Raw genomic sequence first — 23,320 nt, forward strand, 5'->3', positions numbered from 1 at the left:
AGCCTCGTCCTACATTTGTTCTCGTTTCGGAAGCCGCTTCACTGGGATATACGTCACAATAGGATGAAAAGACTGGCGCAATTTCTGTTTCATGCTGACTTTAATAAGAACTAACAATATCAGAGATGAATAAATAGGCGTAGTGTAACAAACACATTGTGCATTGTTAGTAGGTGCATTGACTGACGTTATCTGATTGTCTTACACCACAAAACCTGATGATCGAGATCACCGGCATGATATGAGATGTTCCAAGAGCATCTTGCGTTTCAGCTGGAAAACTATGAATCACATGATCAGTGTTTAAATAGTGATGGAGAAATAGGTGTTTTCTATCACACGCACGCAAAAAACAGCGTAGCATATGCACGCCAAAATGAGTTTTGGCTTATACATTCCACGACATTGCACACTCGTGCTATTTATACACATACGTCACCAGCACACGTATACATGTGTCCCTGTGGGCTTGTTGCCGGAGAAGGAGAGAACAGATAGTCACCTCTTCCACCTTCATTAAAGTGCTATTTATATTCTCAGGGCTGACCTTTCTCATTAAGCAATGTGTCATATGTGAACACAAACACCCATGGACGTATTGCGAGACGCTTTGCATGTGGGTTAAAAATAGCCGAGCAGCATTATTTGTGTTATCTGGTGATGTCTCAGGGAGTCTTGGCATGGTTCTGGAGCAGGGGTGTCCAAAGTCGGTCCTGGAGGGTCACTGTCCTGCAGAGTTTAGCTCCAGCTTGCATCAACACACCTCTCTGGAAGTTTCTAGAATGCCTAATAAGACCCTGATTATCTGGTTCAGGTGTGTTTCTTTGGGGTTGGAGCTGAACTCTGCAGGACAGTGGCCCTCCAGGAGCAGGATCGGACACCCCTGTTCTGGTGGATATGGTGTCCTGCGCAAACATCTGAAGCTTGAGGTCAGCGTTCAGTGCATCGCTTCTTGCAATGAAGGAAATCGATTGCATTTTTAAAGAATAATAATGGCAAAAATAATGAAAAATAAGGGCATCAGTTATTGCGAGAACAACCAAAACATCCTCAGTTTGAGTTTGTAAGCATAACAATGGTGATAAAGGCGATAAAGAATTAAAAAAAATATTAGTAGTACACTGTAAATAAAAGAAAGTTTTAAAATTTCTGCTTCATTTAAATAAAAAATGTAGGTTAATACAATGATCATTTTTGAGCATCGACAACCTTTATTAAAATATTATTAAAAGGTTTTGTAAGCATATTGGGTAATTGTGTGTGTTTTATTTCTGATGACGCAGTGAAACATGCCAAGTTGTGCTATTTTCATGATTTATCAAACTTTTTATGTGGTTCAGATACAATAATATTTTGAGTTTCTATTTATTAAACCAATTTCCTTCATTGTATCAACATTTTTATTTTATTTCAATAAACTCAAAATTTTAAGGCGACCAGGTTACTTACTTTTATAAATTAAACCAAAAAAAAAAAAAAATTACAGTGTAGGTATTCAAACATGCTATTTTGGAAAGATATTTATTAGTTGGTTTGACAGATGTGACACACACACACACACACACACACACACACACACACACACACACACACACACACACACACACATATATATATATATATATATATATATATAAAACACTACAAAAAACGCAGGCACACACACACACACACACACACACACACACACACACACACACACACACACACACACACACACACACACACACACACACACACACACACACACACACACACACACACACATTACTATAATATATAAGTTTAAAAAAAATATTAAACCAGCATGAATTAAAAAAAACTGTAAAACCTTTTTATACTGTATTTTTAAATAGGATTTTATTTTCATCACCTGGTTTTTCACAACCCATTTTTCAATCTGCTACACTGTAATACATTGTGTAAAAATTACAACCAAAAAAAATCAATTGATAATCTAATAGTGCACAATAAAAGTGAAAAAATGGCCTTAAACGGCTTTTATTCACCATACTGCTTTTCTGTTCCAACAAAATAAACTTCATCCCCCCAAAGCTCCTCCTCCTCCCTCCGTAAGCCAGTATACTGCAACAAACCGCAACGTTCTGTTAAAGGAATAATGAAATACCAACAGAAGTGTGAATACCTTCAATATTACTCATTTTAAATGCACTATCAAACAGCTTAACGCTGAAAGTGACATCAATGCACATATTTTTCCTTTAGAAACATCAACACTAAAACGAGCATGATGAGTGCTTTCAGTTTTGCGTGACATTACAGTTCAAGCGTTTACATTTCAGATATGATTTTGCGTGTCATCATTACATCGCAAACACGCTCTGTGCTGCTGCATTCTCCATTGTTTGCCCGGATCTGTGCGGGAAAGCCCAGCGCTGGTTGAGGGGCACAACGTGACCTAACAAACAAGGAACCTCCGGGAACACCGTCAGTCCTGAACTATGCGCACAAGGGCCCGGTCTGAGGGGTTCCGCGAGAAGCGACGCATTGAAAATGACGTTCAAAATGCCTTTTTTTGCAAGTGCCACTCGGTAAAAGCGCGTTCATTTCGTGTAAATGTGACGTTTGTAAATAACTTTGACAATAATAATCACTCTGGTGGCGCTTAACACGTTTTATCCAACTGTTCCATCGGCCGTCAGGACACTCCCTGTGCGCGTTTGCTTGGCTTGGGAGGCGGAGACGGGACCCCCGTTGACGTCAGTGGGCCTGTCGGTTTCCTGCAATAGAAAGTGAGAGAAGATAGAGCGAGAGACAGGAAAAAAACAGACCTCTGACCGTTGAAACCCTTGACAACAGTTCAGACTGCACCTGTAAGTACCAAAAGTTAAGAAATACACGCGTCTTAATAAGCGTGGACGCATGGTCCAGTGTGTAGCAAACGCATGCGGTGCGTAAACGCATCTCCAAGTGCTGTTGTTTTGGAACACAGTGTTTCCAAAAGATTGTATGGGTTGTTTAAACTTGCGAGCATGTTTGTGCGAGTTTTATTCGGATTTTGTCTGGTGTGTGTCGCTCTGTACTGAGCCGGCCCGTGTTTTGTATCTCGCCGAGAGCGCACGTCTCCAGAATCCTAATACGCGGGGTGTAAATGTTTATCAAGCCCGCAACGCTGTTGGAGAGAGTCGCTGAAGCACCGACCGCGACGGCAGGTAAGCGCCAAAACACCTTTCCTCGACCACGGGGTGCAAAAGATCGCGTTTCGGATGCGCTTTGCACGTCTTCGGCTGGGTTAAAGGGAATTTTGTTGTCGATTTAGGGAAGTGTTTCTTGTTCATGTCCTGTTGCAGAGGGGTTTTCCCCGGCTCCGCCCTCTTCATGTGTTTCTTAAAGCCAGTAATGCGCCATTCATCCTGTACGCACCTGGATTTGGCGCTAAACTGTGGCGTGTAAGCGCAGTGGCTATCATTGGGAAAGGTTGTGGTTTTGTATCTGTTAGGTTTGGACACATGGTGACTCATCGCATGCGGGTCTTACAGGCTGTAAGCATGTCAGATTGGCACTGGCATGGTCTGTCTTACAGGAGCAACCCCTGTTTTAGTGCCATCTTTTTTTGTTGTCAGTGCATGCATGCCAAGTAGGCTACGTATACTGTATGTCCCATGTGCAGCAGTTTCTGTTGGAACCGTTAGGCTGATTTCAGGAAGCTTCCTCATGTCTTGATTGACTGATTCTTTTAACATTGTGCATTTGACCGATGCATGCATTTCATTTGTATGTGTGTTCCATGGGAATCAAACCCCTGACCTTGGCATTGCCAGACTCAGTTGTTATGAGTTGAACCAAAAAGAAAAAAGAAGGAAAAACCTGCGCCTCAGCAGTAGCATTCCAATTTTGTAATTATGTCTCATACAATTTCGACAATAACATTCAAATTCTGAAATATTGAATATTCAAGTTGTGCAGTAACATTGAAACATTTACGTTCGATAGTAACCTCATCAAATTCTTCAGTAATATTGTAACATTAAAATTATAAAATAAAGTAATATTCAAGGTCTGTAGTACCATTGAAACATTTGAGTTTGTAATTTAGCAGTGGCATTCAAATTCTGGATGAATGTAATATTAAAATTGTACAGTTTAACGTTCCAATTCCACACACACATACACACACAAACACACACACACAAAAGTCTGAAATATAATAATAAAATTCTGCACTAAAATGCAATGTATTATTCCAATTCTGCTATAGGGAAGTTGAGATTTAATACTTTTGAGAAGTGGTAATGTTCTGCAGTGTAATATACATAAACACGAATCGACTGATTATTGTACACTTCTTATACTTGAGAAACTACATATACACATACATTGAATATATATATATAAATTACTGTGTGTTGTATATGGACATATGCCTTTTCAAACACCCCCCCCCATTTAAAAAAAATATATATATATATATATTTTTTTGTTTGAAAAGGCATATGTCCATATACAACACACAGTAATTTATATATATATATATATATATATATATATATATATATATATATATATATATATATATATATATATATGTGTGTGTATGTATGTATGTATGTATGTATGTATGTATGTGTGTGTTGATTTAAAAAATATATATATGGACACACATTATGTTCAAATCATTTTCAAATCAACCCAGGACTTTGAACAAAAGAAAACTGTCTCTAATCAAACACACCTAGTCAATTTCACGTCTTGAAATTGATGCGTCAAACAATCCAAAATGTGCGGTGCAGGGGGCTTACTGGACCAGGAGGGACACCCACTATTCTTGCTGTGTGTGAGAGAGAAACCTGGTGCATGCGCTGTGCGTGTAAGTGTGTATGCTCAAATCATCGGGGAGGTGATGTCATTGCCGTAGAGCTGCACTCGGTGGGAAATCATACACACTCGTAGTAAGCGTTATGTAATGTGGTGAGACGGAACGTTCGCCTGGAATCTGGCACGCGCTGTGACTGGATGCAAGCGGGATGCATGGGCGAGGCATGTCAGATGTTTGCTTCATGCTACAATGGAACTGAGAAACGTATAGAAACAAAAACCTCCTGAAGGTCTAAACAAAGAGCATCTTGTGTAGAATGTGGGGTGTGCTTGTATCTATTCCTGCTGAGCCAGGACAGGCATTTGCCATTTTAAGAGCTGCAAATGTTTGAAGTCTGCTGATATTTATCATAAACAACAGAAGTGCATGAGGAATTGTATCAACCAGGCTGATTAATTGGCTATTTATCTGCAAGGATACAGACTAAACTTTGTGTTACAGACTAAACTTTTGTGTAAATCTTCTGTAAAATATTTGCTTTCATAAGCCTAAATTATATTATGTATTAGCATTTTATCTGCCACCTTAAGCTTTAGATTTCAGTAAAGACATTAAAAAGACCATTACAAATGTACCAGTTAACGCAAGTCAGTATCTTCTGGTGTATTTTAATTGAATTTATGGTTTGTATTAGAGCCGTTCACCCCGACACCATGAAGAAAGCATTAGATGGGCCGTTTTGAATTTGCATTGCTCCATTATTTTTGTTTATGTTGAATGAACCTTTACTAACCAGGGTTGTGCATTATTCAGAATTAACTTTAGTATGCCTTTTAAAACCCAATTCATTTCAAGTGAATGCGTTTTTTTGGTTTCTAATATATAAATATATACAAATATTTTTTTGATGTTTCAATATTGTATCTAACAAATTAATTCATATTTCATGAAGTAATTTAAAAAAATGTTTGTGGGTAAGGATTCACCAATTTGAAAATATTGTCTGATACGATAACCTATATATATATTTTTTTTATATTTGAAAGCTGATAAACAATATATTGGCAGATAAATCTAAATCCGAATATAAATTATATAATTTTGAAAGTCTTGTTTTTGAAATTATTCCAATCATACATTTTATTGCCAAAAGTATTGGGACTCCTCCAAATAATTGATTCAGGTGTTCCGATCACTTCCATGGCCACAGGTGTATAAAATCAAGCACTAGACATGCAGACGCTTCTACAAACATTTGTGAAAGAATGGGTCGCTCTCAGGAGCGTGAAATCACAGAGCGGGGTCAGCGCATGCTTAGGAGCACAGTGCTCAGAAGTTGCCAACTTTCTGCTTCCCCCAAACTTTGTGTGGCCTTCAGATTCGCTCAAGAACAGTGTGTAGAGAGCTTCATGGATGGGTTTCCATGGCCGAGCAGCTCATCCAAGCCTTAAATCACCAAGTGCAAAGCAAACGTCGAATGTAGTTGTGTAAAGCATGCCGCCACTGGACTCTAGAGCAGTGGAGATGTCTTCTCTGGAGAAGTTTGGTGAAGGGGGGATTATGGTATGTTTTTTTTTTTTCTTCAGGGGTTGGACTTGGCCCCTTAGCTCCAGTGAAAGGAACTCTTAATGCTTCAGCATATAATTTATTTTTTTATTTTGATTTCATGCTCTAAACTTTGTGGGAACAGTTTGGGGATGACCCCTCCTGTTCCAGCATGACTGCGCACCAGTACACAGCGTCGGTCCATAAAGACATGGATGAGGAGTTTGGTGTGGAGGGACTTGACTGGCCTGCACAGAGTCCTGAGCTCAACCCGACAGAACACCTTTGGGATGAATAAGAGCGGAGGCTGAGAGCCAGGCCTTCTCGTCCAACATCAGTGCCTGATCTCACAAATGCGCTTCTAGAAGAATGGTCAAAAATTCCCATGAACACACTCCTAAACCTTGTGGAAAGCCTTTACCAGAAGAGTTGAAGCTGTTATAGCTGTAAAGGGTGGGCCAACTCTATATTAACCCATTCAGATTAAGAATGGGAGGTCATTAAAGGTCATGTGCATGTAAAGGCAGGCATTTCAAAACTTTTGGCAATATAGTGTATTTCAAGTAATTCATAGCCATCATGGCAAAGAGTGAGCATCTTAAGTGTCTCCGCTAATGATAAAAATCTATTATTTATTGGATTTAATGTATCAGCCAGATTGCATTTTCGGCCCAATAACAATAACATTAAAACTAGTAGTATATTGAAAGATACTGATACGGTGGCTAATTTATCGTCCATCCCTATCGTTGTGGGCCCTTTTTATGGTGCTGTATGGCTAAAGTGCTCCAATGGATGTTAATTGTCTTGACAGTACTTGGCTTGAAATATTCAAACATGTTTAATATTGAAATGATTTTGACCCCCAACTGCACTTTTGAAATTCCCTTCAAGCTTTGCAAGTGTCATTTCTCAGTTTGAAGTCAGAGGTGTGTGTTAGTCAGTGCATCGACGGCAACAGACAGTTGTGTATCTGTGTCAGTCCATCTAAAAAGTCAGTTCTTCCAGATAACACTAGTGATCTGTCACAGTAGCTGGAGCTGTTTCCAGAAGCAAGAATATGTGTTTGTGGCCTGTTTTGCATTTGCTTCAGTTTATTTATCTCTCATCCATCCCAGATGTGCAGAGGGTGTCTTTCCTGTGTGGAATAGGAGATTGTCTTTCCTCTCTGTGATCGCCCGCATTCCATCCAGCATCTTTCTGTACGATGTTTCACTGAGCCTGCGGAAAGCCACCGAAAATGCCACGTACAAAGCAGAACAACCCCAAAAACCTGAAAGGTAAGTGCTCGCTTCAGTTTGTCCAGAATTCTGTTTGTTTGGGTTGTTTGTTTAATGGGTCGCCCCTTTCACAAGCATCAGGAGTTGTCCACGTGGTCGCAAAGTATCTCTTTTAAAATGTCTGTGAAGTTCATGAAGGGAAATGTTTGCATAATTAATACAAAAGCGTAGGTTCCCAGTCAGATTAGTGCATTTATTTACGTGGCTCTTGTTTTTTTGCATTAGCAAATTTTTATTTACCACCACAGATTAGTCATTCTTCAAGTGTTAACTGGTGGTTTCAATTCGACGTGTCTCTCAAAAGTTTTTCTAGTAATTCTAATTTGACGATGCAGTAAAATCAGGTTCCTTATTCCGCGCTGATTGTTGTGGATAGTTGGTGGCAGGTGGTATTTGAGAGAGGGACATCTTATTCTATAAAATATTTGCGTGGAATCAATATGTAATGACAGTCAACAGTGAATTTTAATTGTGTATTTCTGCTTAGTTGATGTTGAAGAGTACACTAGAATGTAGACGGTGTCTAATTTACCAGCAAGCAGTATTTTATTTTATAATTCATCTCTGTTTTCATAGAATTAAAAACGTTCTCACCATAGCAGGGCATGTAGCAACCCAGATTTTGGAGTGTTTGGGTAATCATTGCTTTGAGCCTGGCCAAACAACATGAATAATTTAGTCTGATTACAGAACAGCATCCACTAGAGACGCCTGCGACTTTTCTCAATATTAGTATTATTAAGTGAAGAAAAAAAAAAGTCCTATTTTTATGGCCATAATGACTCTTTCTTGATTAAAAGCATGTCATTTTTATCTGTAAAATAACAGCGTATTTTCGTACTATATACAGGGAAAAACTGTAAAAGATCTAACCACATTTAATATATTTTTTTAGTAAAATACTGTTAAAGGTACAGTTTTAGAAGTAAAAATGGCAAATTACATGAAAATTTACAGTAAAAAACTGTAAACTAAAATTCCCAGAATTCCCTGTGACGCTTGAAAGTATTTCATTGAAATAGTTTTTCTATCAGTTATGTGCATTTGGGTTTTATGTTACATCTTCTGTTGTTTAATGAATGTTTATTGTATTTTTTTAGTGTTGTGGGTTTACACATTTTACTGTGTTTTTTACTGTACATTTTTACTGTATATAAATATTCTGGCAAACAAAGCTGTCATTATTATTATTTTTTTGTAAAAACAACATATTTTTTTTTACAGTGGTTTTCATTAAATTGTGACATTATATCAATAACATTTTGGTCTTTTAAAAAATATTGATCTTGAACATCTTAAATGACTTTAATGATTAGGTCAAACACACAAAAACAAAACACCATCAAGATAATACACGTGACACTAATGCAATAAACATTAACTAAATAATATAGAAAATATATAAAACATTTAATTATTTGTATGAAATATAATAATTTCAGATGGGAATGCCAATGGGAATGTCATTATATTGTTTTAAACCCTAATTTATACTGTATCTCGTCATTTTTTACTTGCAAAAACATATATTTGACACTAGTGTTGGGGTTAAAAAGGCCCGGTTTCACAGACAGGGCTTGGATTAAGCATGGCATTTTAGTAGCTTTTATAAATGTTCATTTAAGAAAGAAAGAAAGAAAGAAAAAGAAAGAAACAACAACTGGTGTGCATCTTGAGACAGAACAATGGCACTGTTTTAAGATATGACTGTGCAATTTGCTTTCAGTTAAAACAGCTCAAACATGAATTTTAGCCTGGGACTAGATTTTAAACTTTATATGGTAAGGTCAATTACAGTAAACTCAAGTTTTACTTTAGAATTTTTACAGTTTTCCTGTAAAAAATGACACCGTTTTTACAGGAACAAAGCAGTTCTGGAGACAATTAAAAACTTAAAGTCTTTAATATCCTCCTGAACAAATTGTTTTAAATTTATTTATCTATTTTTCAAATTTACTTTGAATGTTTCAGTGATCGCGCCATGGAAACGACCGAAGCATGTTGGTACACGCTAAAATTGCGCTTCCATGCATGACATTTCTGTGGAATCCAAGACATTTCCTTTTTATAGAGGATGCCCCCACCTTTAAATCCACCCACTATAACAACTCATGCCGTTTCATGTTTTAAAAAGAGGTTCCTTGTCATTTAAGATCTAATTAGGATCTTGAGATGGAATAAAATTTGCAGCAATTTAATAATAAAATGTATTGCATAGTGTGTCATTCGGCGAATGAAAATGGCTTTACAGCAATGTTTTGAAAGAACAAAGCATGAAAGAGAAAGAAAATGACCAGAAGAAGGAACTAGAGGATTCCCTCCTTTGTGTTGTGTGGCTGTGTTATTGGTGTCATGGATACAGAGGTGACCTCTGTCTATCAGAACACACCCTTTCTAAAGCAAGTCATAATCCAGTCAGACGGTCAAAGCTTCAAACCATAAAGCGCTCATTGTTCTTGCCGTGTTCCTAGCGTGTTGAAATCATTCCTAGGTGCAGACTCAGCCTACATGTCAGTCTGTGTTTTGCTTAGTCCGTGTGTGCGTCCCGTGACTTTAGAGCAGAACGGGAACGCTTCAGTGACGCAGTTTGTGGGCAAATGGGCAGGAAGTAAGGAACCTCTTCCACCCGTTGGACTCAGTGTTTACTTTTCTGAAACAGCTGGTCTCCAACACACACACAGACGCTGGTGCTACCGCTGACACTACGGCGTTGTCACCTGTTTTTCACTGTTTATGAAATTATAAACCATTCAGGAGCAGGCCCTAGTTTATGATGGTTAATACTAGATGCTAATCAGCTCAACAGTCACAAATAAACACATTGAATTTAAACCTTTGGACATTGCACTATTTTAATATCTACTAGTTAAAAGGAATAGTTAACCCGATTGTTTACTCACCCTGACCCTTCTTCCAAACATGCAGTGGACCAACCTCACCGAGGTCTTTTTTTATGACTGTTCATGCTAACCAGAGTTTTTAGTTGCAAGTCCAGCTTTTGACTCACTATTAGTGAATAATAACCTGACCTGTTTTTCACAGAAATCTTGCAGAAGACGTACAAGTCATTTGAACTGCTTTTATGGATTTTTAGTTTAAGCTTATCAGGTGTAATCATTGTTATGTGAAAAGATTTGTCCCTTTTGTGTTCCTCAGGGAAAAAAATGACCACATACAGGTTTGAAATGAAAGTAATGACTTCATTTTTGGCTGAATGATTCCTTTAAAACCTATAAAAAGGTTAAAGGCCGCCTTTTTTGAGTTGGAATGTTGTTCTTTTTATACGAGTGTTTTCATAAATATAATGGAAGAGTCGGAGCTCTTGAAAAATCCGTACAGTAGTGAGTTTTCCGCTAGTAAATGTACTGTGAATAGAGCGCGAGGTGTTGGGCTGGAAAAAGGATTTCTTGTGGAAAGTCTTGATGTCATGGAACTCAGAAGGCAGTTTATTGTGAATTTAGCTTTTGAGGCGAGAACTTCACATGCATTTACTGTTCAAAAGTTTGGACTGAAAAATATAGTTATATTGTGAAATATTGTTGCAATTTAAAACGACTGTCTTCAATTTCAGTAAGTCAAATTTATTCCTGTCGTCATTCCTCCAGTCTTCAGTGTCACATGATCCTTCAGAAATCACTCTAATATGCTGATTTGATGCTCAAGAAACATTTAGGAAGTATTAGTAGCAATATATTGCATGTGTGTGTAATGTGTGTGTGTATATATATATATATATATGTGTGTGTGTGTGTGTGTGTGTGTATATATGTGTGTGTGTGTATATATATATATACACACACACACATATATATATACACATATATATACACATATATATATAATATAAATACACATACAAACACTCACACCTAACAGGAAATCACTAACTTGCATTTATTTAGTAATCCCAACAAAATACAAAATGATATTTTGCATGCATACAAATATAATTTTTATATGCTAGTCCTATTTGTATGTGTGCAAATAATTTTGTTGGGATTACTAAATAAATGTAAATGAGTAATTTCCTGGAGTCTACTTCTATGAAACACATTATGCTTCCTTACAGAATGCATCAGCTATTTATTTGCATGCAGGGCAGTTGCTGGGGTATACAGGGCCCCATGTTGTTGCAATGGCTTTCGGGCGGGGGGAACCCTAGAACTGTCCCGCTAGTGATGTCCCTGCTTGCATGCACAAAGACAGTAAAGTACTCTCTTCATAAATGTGGGTGTTATGTTGAATGACGGACCGCGTCGCCCTTAAGTGTCCCGGTAATATCACTTTAGAAAGGTGTTGTTGGCACGGTGACCGTAGGCGGTAAAATTGTGGTGTGCCAATGCAAAAAGTTTCTCCTGCGGGCCTTCCTCTTCCCATTTCTAAAGCGTCATTATAACACGTTCTCTGTCTGAGACATTGAATTAACCTGCTCTCGGGCAAACACACTTCGCCCACGCACAGGTGGTGCGGCTTGCAGACTGTTGCAGTGTGTGTCCGTGGGTGATGACCGCAGAACGCTGAAATGGAAAAGCCCTATTTAGAGCAGCACACACACAGTAATAGTGCGAGGCCGACTCTGGTGGCGTAATATGGAAGGTCCCTTTGAAGCTGCAGGGGTAAATGTTTTACCCAGAATGCCCATCTTGACTGCGTGACCCGGCAAACCTGTTAATAATCGACTGGCGGGTTTGTTCGCTGACCTCCCGAGGGTCCAGGCGTGTGCGGGGTGTGATTGTGTAACCCGGACCGTTGCTGATAATCTCAGGTGTCAAGCGCGCTGGGCTTCTCACGGCAATGATGGATGGGTCCATAGATTCTGAGTTGTCACTTTAAATTGTTTTTGTGTCAGATGCCCACTGTTTTTGTCTCAATCCTGTTGGCGCGGGATGAAACTAACCTCCTTCAGGAATAACGCGGAGGAGAGACATGCATAGTAGCAGTGCAGAGTGTTTCTGACGGTTTATGAGACGGGGGAGTTTGATTCAATGTCTTTTTGCATGGCTGCGCCAAGTTTGACGTCAAACAAACACTGTAGGAGTCTATATCTGTACACATGCTGTATACAATTTTGGGTTTGACATTTCAGATGGGCTCTTGTAAAAGCATTTTTCCCCTCCTATGCTGTTTCTGTTGACGTATTTAAAGACCCTCTTTACACGTGAAATGATCAACTGCGCTTTGCTACACAAAGATTTACTGGTTTGCTGCCAGGGTTGTTATAACTGTTGTTGGCAGAATGATATTGTGATAAGAATTTATCATTTATAAAACAGTTCCAGTCCTTTATTCTGACTGGTCAATAGCCGACTCCAAAAGACTTGAATCCTCGACTCTTTAGTTTATAATTATGCATACCGATAGGCTTCCTTCATGCTAGCTTTAGTTTAATTGATTGTATATTACTGCAATAAATATAGATTTGGTTTTCCATTCAGGGTTAGCCCTGTGTTCATAATCATCAAACTAACCATATATCATAACTCAAATCAAGAAGAAACACGTTAATATGTGTACATTATCAGATGTATTTTAGTATTTAGTATCTTTAACTCAACTTTTAAGTCAATGATCATGTGCGTTTAGCGGCATCACTCGACAACAGCTTTTTTCGTGACTTTTTCACAAACATTGATAGCCACTCATCAAGTCATCGTTAAATTGGACTAATTTGGATGGCCACGCTAAAATTGTGCTGTTTTGATAAGTAGATTTTAAGGCTTTGTGTTTGGGGAAATTGAATTAAATGTGTAACAACTGCAATTTTGACTTATTTCTGAAGCTGTTTTGATGTAAAGTAAATGGAGTCTAGAAGACTTTTCCATAGACTCCTACAGTGGGAGTCCAACAAACCTGGAATCGAACACCCCTAAAAACACGGCTATGACCGCTTCACCCAACGGTTCTGTGTATCGCGGTGTACACTCTTAGCAACGTGAATATATGTTTGTTCTCATTGATATTGTTCTTTGAAGCTTACTGTATTATGGAAAAAAAACACAATTGACAAATGCTAGAGAGAGGAAAGAGAGATTGAAGGAGTGACTTTATTAAAATCAGATTTAGCATTTTTCCTTCAAGTCATGTTCATAATGGTGACTTCTGTTGCTGTTTACGGTCAGGAACTATTTGTTCCAGCGGAGGGAAGGCTTTTAGTGATTTTACTTCATGAAAGTTGCATTGATAAATATTTTTTGGCTTTAATATTTGTATTGTGTGGTATCTTGAGGCTAGTGCTGTATCGTGAATAAGTCATCGCCCTTTAGCCACGACTTGCACTACATTCACACTACTGCACAGCCTCTTGTACCTTATTGCTTGTTTTAGGATAACGCAAATAAAGTAGCATTTCCATTCATTCTTTTTTGGAAATTTGGGCGAAATAGAAACAAATGGATGTTATAGCCAGGGTAGAATTTAAGATGCAATGCAGTAATATTCATATTATGTTTTGTTCTATGAGAAAGTTTTGTCACGCAACTTTTTAAAGATATTAATCTTGGAATGTACTCCGTAAATGTGATTTAAGTGGTAGTTTATGCATGCACACACACACACACACACACACACACACATATATATATATATATATATATATATATATATATATATATATATATATATATATATATATATATATATATATATATATATATAATTTTTTTTTTTTCAAATTCATGTCATTCATTCATTTCAAATTCATGTCAAGCATTCAAATGGGTTTTATTTACATGTTTATATATTATCCCAAAATCAGCATAAAATACACTTCTGCTCAAAAGTTTGAGGTCATTACATATTTTTTGTTTTTATAGTCTCTAATCCAATCTAATTGTAGCCTGGATACCAGCCGATCTCAGCTCCGCCCACAACATTTGAGCCCGGGCAGGGTCGGTCTGGACTCGATCCATAGAGGAGTAATTATGCCTGAACAGAAACTGTTCGGACCAATGAAATCATCAGGACGGGCTTTAGATGATGACAGACAGTCTTGCCAAAATAACACACAATATGTGTGTTATTTTGGCAAGGTTGCCTGCTAAAATTCGCACTCATGGGTCTATACATCACATAATAGTTGCTTCAACCCGCGGAAAAAACGCGGACTTGGCAACACAGTGCAGTTGAGCTCTGTTGACATTTGACAACTAGTAGTGTAATGCGTCGCTTTGTTGCTCTGATTGGTTGTCGGTCTGTCCAATTGAGGTCTTTCCTGGTTCGGTTGAAACACGCCCCATAATCACAGCCCAATGGAGCATCAGACTCATATTCTGACTAGAACTGAGTATGACCATGTCAGGCTAGTAATATTGTGAAATATTATTACAGTTTAAAGTAGCTGTTTTCTATGTGAATATATTGTAAAATATAATTTATTCCTATGATCAAAGCTGTATTTTCAGCATCATTACTCGTCGTCACATGATCCTTGAGAAATCATTCTAATATGATGATTTGCTGCTCAAGAAACATTTCTGATCATTATCAATAATGAAAACCGTTTCTTCATATTGCATCAACAATGATACAATTCTTTGATGAATAGAAAGTTCAAAAGAACAGCGTTCATATGAAATGGAAATGAAACATTATAAATGTCACTTGCGATTAAATCAGTGCATCTTTGCGACGTAAAATCATTCATTTCTTTTAAAAAAATTCCCTTGCCCAAACGTTTGAACATTAGTGAATGTAAACCCAGCTAAATACTTGTAAGTGTACACATCTGTTTGTCAGAAATTTGAGGATGTTTTGAATGTTTGTGAACTTCAGGGGAAATGGTTTCTGAAAGTTACAGCATGTTTTCACAGTACAATGAACTGTTTTATTTCAAAAGGTCACAACATTATTTCTCATAATGTGACCCATTGAATGAGCCACAGTACGGTGAGTTTTTATCCTGTAATTCACATTAGTTTTACGTTTCTGTTTAGCTGAAGAGATGATGAGATAGAGGCTGTCTGAATGCCATTTGTTGTTTTCCCTCTGCGTTACCCCAGGGCTCACATTGGCTTCAGCGCTGTAGCGGTCTGACCCTTCTGGCATCAGAGGTCAAGAGGTCAGGCTTGGGGTTAAGAAGGGGTCTTGAACTCAATGTAGGGCCTGAATTCTAGTCTGTCTGATCCCAGAGACAGACCCCATGAATATCCCCGAGTTGTTTCTGTCTAAAGTTAAACGGTTCTGGCATCTCTGTTCTTTTTATAGCGTTTCAAACGTAAAGCTGCAGTGGCAGCTGATGTAAAATCAGCATAGTTAGGCTGTCCTTTCATAGCATGCATAAGGACAAGTCCGTCTGTTATTTCATTTTTTCAGGTCATGTTTGAAAACCTGATCTCAAAGATCTAGACGTGATATGGAAATCAAAGCAATGCATTCCTATATTCACGCTGGCCTTTGTCAGATGACAGAACAAGGGTTTTCCCCTTTTTTAACTTCTGCTTCCTCCTTTTTTCTAGTTGTTTCGCTAACCTTTTGGTAGCTTAGCTCTTGTGCTTACCCTGCGTCTTTTACTTCTATGATGATTGTGTGTGTTTGGTTTTTTCCTGTTCTTTGCGGTTTGCGTAATGATGTTGCAAAAGTTGCATTGCATTAAAGTAGCAAATTGACCCAGTATTATATTCAATAAACTTGCCACCTATGGTTATGAGGTGAATTTGCTTTTCATTGTTTTTGAATTTTTTCGCTCTTGGTTTTAACAGAACTTTTTATAATGCGGTTGTTATTAAAAATAATGTTTGTTGTTAATAATATTCTAAACAAAAATTATGTTGATTATGTTAAGAATATGTATATGTTGTTGTGAATTTAATATATGTGTATTTAAATATAAGGGATGATTATTACTGTATTACATTCCATTTATGGTGAAATATGTGACCCTTGAGCACAAAACCAGTCGCATGGTTATATTTGTGGCAATAGCCAACAATACGTTGTACACTGTAAAAAATGTTGGTTGGTTTTTGTTGGTTTAACTTAAAAAAGTAAGTAACCTGGTTGCCTTAAAATTTTGAGTTCATTGAAATTAAAAATTTGAGTTGATACAATGAAAGAAATTTGTTTAATAAATAGAAACTCAAAATATTATTGTATCTGAACCACATAAAAATTGATAAATCATGAAAATAGCACAATTTGTTTCACTGCGTCATCAGAAATAAAACACACACAATTACACAATATGCTTACAAAATCTTTTAATAATATTTTAATAAAGGTTGTCGATTCTCAAAAAATGTTCATTGTATTAACTTAAAATTTTAATTTCAATGAACTCAAAATTTTAAGGAAACCAGGTAACTTTTTTTCTAAATAATTTTTTACAGTGTATGGTTCAAAATTAAAGATTTTTCTTTTATGCCAAAAATCTTAAGGATATTAAGTACAGATCGTTTTCCATTAAGGTATATTGTAAATTTCCTGCCGTAAATATATAAAAAATGTATTATTATTAGTAATATGCATTGCTAAGGACTCAATTTGGTCGATTTTTCTCAGTTTTTAGATTCTTTTGCACCTTCAGATTCTAGATTTTCCTAGTCCTATCTTAAGTTGGGCCCTATCCTAATAAACCATCAATGGAAAGCTTATTTATTCAGCTTTCAGATGATGTCTTAATTTCAAAAGATTGACCCTTATTACTGGTTTTGTGGTTTAGGGTCACATATGGCCTTATGAACTAAACATTTTACACGATAGATTCATATAAATTGAGTTTTGTGAAGATGTGGATTAAATGAAGTTCAGATCCTGACGAAGCAGATGAATGCTGCATCCGAAATCAAATACTTCTCTACTAACCCAACAGAGTAGTAGGGAAAAAGTACCCAGAGGACCTACTACTTCCAGCGAGGAGAGTGCATTTGGTGGACCCTTTACTATCCCATAAGGCCATAGGAGAGGATTTATGAATGTAGGTGAAGCAACGCAACTGACACTCGTAGGTCACATAACAGAGAGAGATGATAATTCAAACTACCCAAACTCATACTACATGGAACACGGTTTTAGCGGTCGAATGTAAATTCAAATTCAAATGTAGGACCTACTCACACAGTATGTACCATTTGAGCTCTGTCTTTCAAATGAGACGCTGTGATGGAGTTTTGTGGGCTTCAGATGGCTTGATTTTTACCTGTTGTGTCATGCTTATGAAGGCAAACCAGTATTTCCACACTTTACTGTACAGTTTGAATATGTGAAAGCCATGCTGCTCTCTCTCTCGCGCGCTCCTCGTTCCCTGCGGCTGGGATCACCCTCCGTTTTAGCAACAGTAACTAAAACAGATGCGCAGCAACAGGTTTGGCCATGTCTGTTTGGCTCCCTGCAAACCTTACAGAGAAATGTAAGAGTGTGTGTGTGTGTGTGACAGAGAAAGGACAAGAAACTGAATGTGAGAGATTGTTTTTCAAAGTGACGTATGGATCAACTGTGCATGTGTGTATTATCAAAACCTCTGTTATTCTCTGGTCAGTGAAGATCTTTAAAACGCCTTGGACGTATAATGACAGGAAAGGTATAATCCTGCTTTTTATTTCTTCAAGGAATAATTCTTTTTCCCCCTTCCGTGGAAACACTGACACTTTCCAGTAATTAAGCTGTACATTTAACAGCTTAGCTTGTTTTTTACTTTTAATTTTTTTCAGTGTATTTCTTCTCCCTGAAAAGGAAAGCGGGTCGAGCACATGTTGGTTAGCAGGCGTACAGCATGTTTCTTTGTTTGCCCAGCGTGGAGAACTGCAGGCGGCCACTCTAGTGAGCACTGCCAAACGAATTGTTCCCATTCTAATTAATGAGATGTTGCACACTTCATTTCAGAGATTGAAAACTGTTACCAGAGTTTCAGTGCGTCTGAAATCGCACATTCTGTCTGAGTAGGTACTACATTTGAATTGACTTTGCGACCATTTTAAAAAAGTATGGTTTATGTAGAATGAATATGGGTTGTATGAATTAAATTTGAATGTACTACATCCACCATGTTGTTACAGTCATGTGACCTACCAGCGTCGGTTGCGTCACTTCACTGTGATTCATAAATCCTTTCCCGTGGCCTCGTGGGATAGTAAATAAGGATGCACGATATATTGGTCACCATGTCGGAATCGGTTTTTAATATCATCATTATCAGCCTGATAAGAAATTTTGGCCTATGTATTAAAACCGATAAATAACGGATTATTTCCTTCAGCTGAGACACTTTTTTTAATTTAAATCACTTGGTTTTGAATTGCTTGAAATATGATTTAAAATCACTTCAAAAAGGAAAATACAACATGTGCAGCACAAATGGGCTACAAGAAATTATAATAAGATCATTATTGTATTTGCGTTTAATGTTGAGGCTTTTGTTTTTGTAATCAAGCTCTCAAAATGTTTATAAAAATTTGGATGTAGATTTATTGGCCAATATATTGGCAATGTAAACTTTTTTGATTCTTTTTTTCTCAATATCAAACTCCTGCACTATGCATTTAAAAGTGCATATTTCACTGTTGATGGTGAAAATCATATGTTGCCATTTTGTTTTTAACACACTATGGGTCTCACCCATCATTTTTTTAGAAGGAACTTCTGTGTATATAGTTTGTATTAGCGTATTGCTAATTGTTACATTCAGAATTTGGAACACATTTAAGGCCCGTTCACACCAAGGACGATAACTATATTAGCGTCCACACCAGCGGATATTGCTCTGTTTATTGTAAGCACGTGCTTGTCTGACGCTTTAAATGCTCGAACTTGTTACAGCTGGACGGATTCTGATTGGCTGTCAATGTTTTATCGATCATCAGCGGGATAAAATCCTTCAAAAAGTGATTCCAACGATATCGTTTCTCTGTGCCGCGGTGGTGGGAATGCTGCTATTCTTTTATATTGTGAAAGATTTTAGAACTATATCTTTATTGTTATCTTTATAATTATTGTCCTTGGTGTGAACCATAGACTGTAAAAAAATATGGACTTAGTGTCCGTGACGTCAACCATAGGATTCCGATAAGCCGTTCTGAAGCGTAAAGTAGGGACGAGCTGGGCGTCGCCATCACGCGTCACTCCCGGATAACAGAAAATGGGCAAAACAATGCCCCCCCCCAGTTGTCGTGAAGGTCAAAATTAGCCTTATAGGCCAAAACCACAACCAAAACCACAATTACAGACTGTAAACATGTTTTTTTTCTGCTGTAAAGTTGGGCATTTTAACATGGGGCTCAATGAGATTCTGCTCATTCTGGAGCCTGTCCCCTAGTGGCCAGTTGATGAATTGCAGTTTAAATGACTCCCTATTGGCTTCTAGAGAGATCGTGGGAGGTTGCCGCTTGGTGTGAACGGGCCTTAATCCTGATTCTTCGCACTACTTATGTCAGGTATATGGATTACATGTGACAATTTACACTGCTGTTCAAAAGTTTAGGGTCTGTAAGATTTTTTTACATGTTAAATTCTATGTGAATATATTTAATTTAATTCTGCGATCAAAGCAGAATTTACAGCATCACATGATCCTTCAGAAATCATTCTAATATGATTAGCGCTTCAAGAAATGTTGCTTGTCAATGTTAAACTATGTTGTGCTATGCAATATTTTTTGTGGAAAGATTATTGATGAATAGAAAGTTCAAAAGATCAGCATTTACCGTCTTTACTGTCACTTTTGATCATTTTAATGCAACACAAATCTTACTGACCCCAAACCTTTGAACAGTAGTGTACGCAAGAAGGTTTTTATGAACTTTAAACAATAGGTTTTATGAATTTTAAGCAATTATATAGTAATTTTCTGTGTAAATGTATTCACAAAATGGATGGTTCATGTTTTTACACAGAAATGAATTCTGCTACTGCTTTAAGAATGAGAATGATTTGTAATGCACTAATTCTGATTCCTGCGTACTTTTTAGGGTATATAGTGTGTGAATAGGGATGAAGTCATAATGATTATTCATTTGGTCACATAAAAATAATTTTAAATCTCAAACAACATAAATGACTCAATGACTGACAAACAGTATTTTCTGGTTACAAAAGCAAGGTGTTATATTTCATTTTCCTAGGCCATAGTTGCTTTTGTTTAACAAGCTAAATCTGTTGCCAAGGTCACGACTAAATGTTTTTAATATTGTTCCTGTTATACAAGAAGAAACTCTTACAAAAATTGACCATGGTAACAGTAGTTTTTGCTAAAAGGTACAACAACAAAAAAACACTGCGCTACTTGATATCAGCCTCTTTTGTCTTGGCCTTTGGCTTTTACAGTAACAGTAACTGTAGTAATCAGTGTTTGGGTTGAAACTATGGTTACCACAGTCAAAAATTACCCTCGCTCTTGAGTGTTTGTCCTCTTCTGTGACACTTTTAGCTGTCCTGCAAACCTTCAAACCGCTCACTCTCGTAAGGTTTACAATACGGCCGGTGTAAAATTGCAGCTCACCGTTTCCCTCTTACTGCACACAAGATCTTTTTTTTGGCCATTGTTCGTTCTTGTATTTTTTTTCTTCTTCCTTCGTTCCACCCCCTCACCGTGCCTGAACACCATTCAGACTTTCATTCTGAATGTCTGTCAAGCTCTGACTGTGTGTCGGACCAAAGTGACTAATGCTGGGACCGACGCCACCCACCTGCTATAGGCTGAAAATGTTGTGCGAGTGTGTGTGTTCTCACACTTCAGGCCCGCATGTTGCCTTATTTTTTTCTTCAGAGCTGATTCTGTGTGAGCAATGCCTGTCGCTCTAATGTTTAGAAGAGATCGTGTATTTACATGCACATTTTTCAGGGGATACGCCCACATACGCCTATACGCAGGAGTTTAGGCCTTCGAGTTTGGTGGTCAAAACAATGATTCGGCTCCGTTTGGCACGACGGATTAAGATAACGACAGAACAGTGTGTTTTGGCCTCTCTCTCTCTCTCTCTCTCTCTCTCTCTCTCTCTCTCTCTCTCTCTCTCTCTCTCTCTCTCTCTCTCTCTCACTCTGTTTTCACGCAGTCAGTGCAGCACATGCTCATTGCCGCGGTGTCTGTCAGCATGCTGTAATGCTCTTTTTGTGTCTCTGTTTAAACGCATTGCAGTTCAAACACTACGTCACACCAATATTCCAGTGTGTTTTGTTTTCTTGCGGTTGCTGCTTGTGAATGAAAAATACCACACTTGTTAAATTTTACAATGTTCCTAGAACGGCACAGATGAGTTAAATCCCACAAGCAAATCCCAGAAATTTGTCCCAGGTCTTAAATGCTTTTGTTCCTTCTAAGTCAATCTGCGGGTTTGGATGCATTTGATGCTTGCGAGCTCCTGTTCTTAAAGTCATAAGACTGCATTTGCGGTTAATTTTGCTTCCATTATGAAGTATTTCAGAAATGTTCAACAAGAAAAAAATGAGAGCAGAATTGATTAGAAGTGTGAAAAGTGTGCGTTTTAATAGAATGACGTCAGATCTAAATGAGTTTGCAGTGCATTGTGGGGAATTTACTCCCCAGTGTTATTTCTATATAATTTATATCGTAATTTTCAGTTTTCATTTTATTTTTTTATTTTATTTTTACTATGTGCTTTTGTCATTTTTATGTATTTATACATAAATGTTTGTATTTATATAAGTATTTATTTTTAGCTTAATTTTTTCTTATTTCAGTTTTAACCTAGATTTCAACCTACATTTATTTCAGTTTATGTGCCAAGGCATCATTTTCTTTGACAACTAGTTTTAGTTTCTTTCATCTAAAATGGACATTTTGTTTTATTCTATCTTTATTTAATTTAACAAAAAATAGTAGTGTTCTTTATAAGTTTTAGTGTTCGTTATACAATAACAGCACTGCTGTTCCTTTCCTAAAAACGTTCAATTACTCTGTTACCCGTTTCAGAAAGGCTGCATAGCCTAAAACAATGTCTATTTGAGGTGTGGGTGTGCATCAGCATAATGGAAAGCCTTTTTCGACTTAAACTATATTACATTAAATAATTACATTAAAGTGTTAAAAATATAAGTACAATGTAAAAATGTATTGACACAATAACAGTGTACATAGTATTTAAAAACACTTTGAGGACAAAAGTTTTGTATCTAATGAATTACACGATGTGACGATTATTTAATTAAATTAATCACACATCATGTTTGGCTGAGAAATTACCCCAAAATATCATTTATTAAGTCATTAATGTGTTACTTGAGAAAAGCATCAAATAGACATTACAGAAATCATTTTTGTTTTGTTTTTATTCAACATCTATTACACAAACTTTTAGGCTTTAATGACCATGAAGGTGAGTACATTTTGACAGAATAAAAAAAAAAATCGGTGAACTATCCCTTTAATATGTTTTTTTTTGTTGCTAATATGGAAATATGAAATAAGGTTCTTTAATGAAATTTTAATCCCAATAAGAGACCTAAAACTGCCAGGTGGTGGTAAATGTCTGAATGAGTAAGGCTTGGGCTGCGTCCGAAATCTCATTCTCTCTTAAGTAGGTGCTTTTTTTTGAATAAGTAATCACTTCATAACTGGAAGCATTTAAAAAAAAAATTATGTTCTATATAGTTCGAGTGTGTGTATTATGAATGAAATCTGGACGTTCTACATCTGCCATACTGTCATTATCATGTGACCTACCTGTGTCAGTTATATAGGAGGGAATGTGATGTGATTTTGGATGCAGCCCTTGAGGTAATTCATTCATTCGATTCGTTTAAACAGCTGATTCATTCAGAAATGAAGTAAATG

At 37.1% G+C, this 23,320-nt stretch overlaps 1 protein-coding gene across 2 annotated transcripts in view; it reads left to right on the forward strand.

Annotated features, from left to right (window-relative positions):
• The first annotated feature begins 2,704 nt into the window (after nt 1-2,704).
• The window catches only part of hivep1 (HIVEP zinc finger 1), a 68,786-nt gene continuing 48,170 nt past the window's right edge, over nt 2,705-23,320 (forward strand). The window contains exons 1-2 of one of the 2 annotated variants that reach the window (XM_067426314.1): nt 2,705-2,834; nt 7,441-7,602. In XM_067426314.1, the coding sequence (XP_067282415.1) occupies nt 7,563-7,602 (40 nt within the window). In that variant the 5' untranslated portion in view covers nt 2,705-2,834; nt 7,441-7,562. Of the gene's footprint in view, nt 2,835-3,042; nt 3,174-7,440; nt 7,603-23,320 lie in introns of those variants that run through there. The other variant, XM_067426315.1, reaches the window with a different exon arrangement.

This window comes from Pseudorasbora parva, chromosome 19, assembly GCF_024679245.1.
Source record: "Pseudorasbora parva isolate DD20220531a chromosome 19, ASM2467924v1, whole genome shotgun sequence".
Lineage (NCBI taxonomy): Eukaryota > Metazoa > Chordata > Actinopteri > Cypriniformes > Gobionidae > Pseudorasbora > Pseudorasbora parva.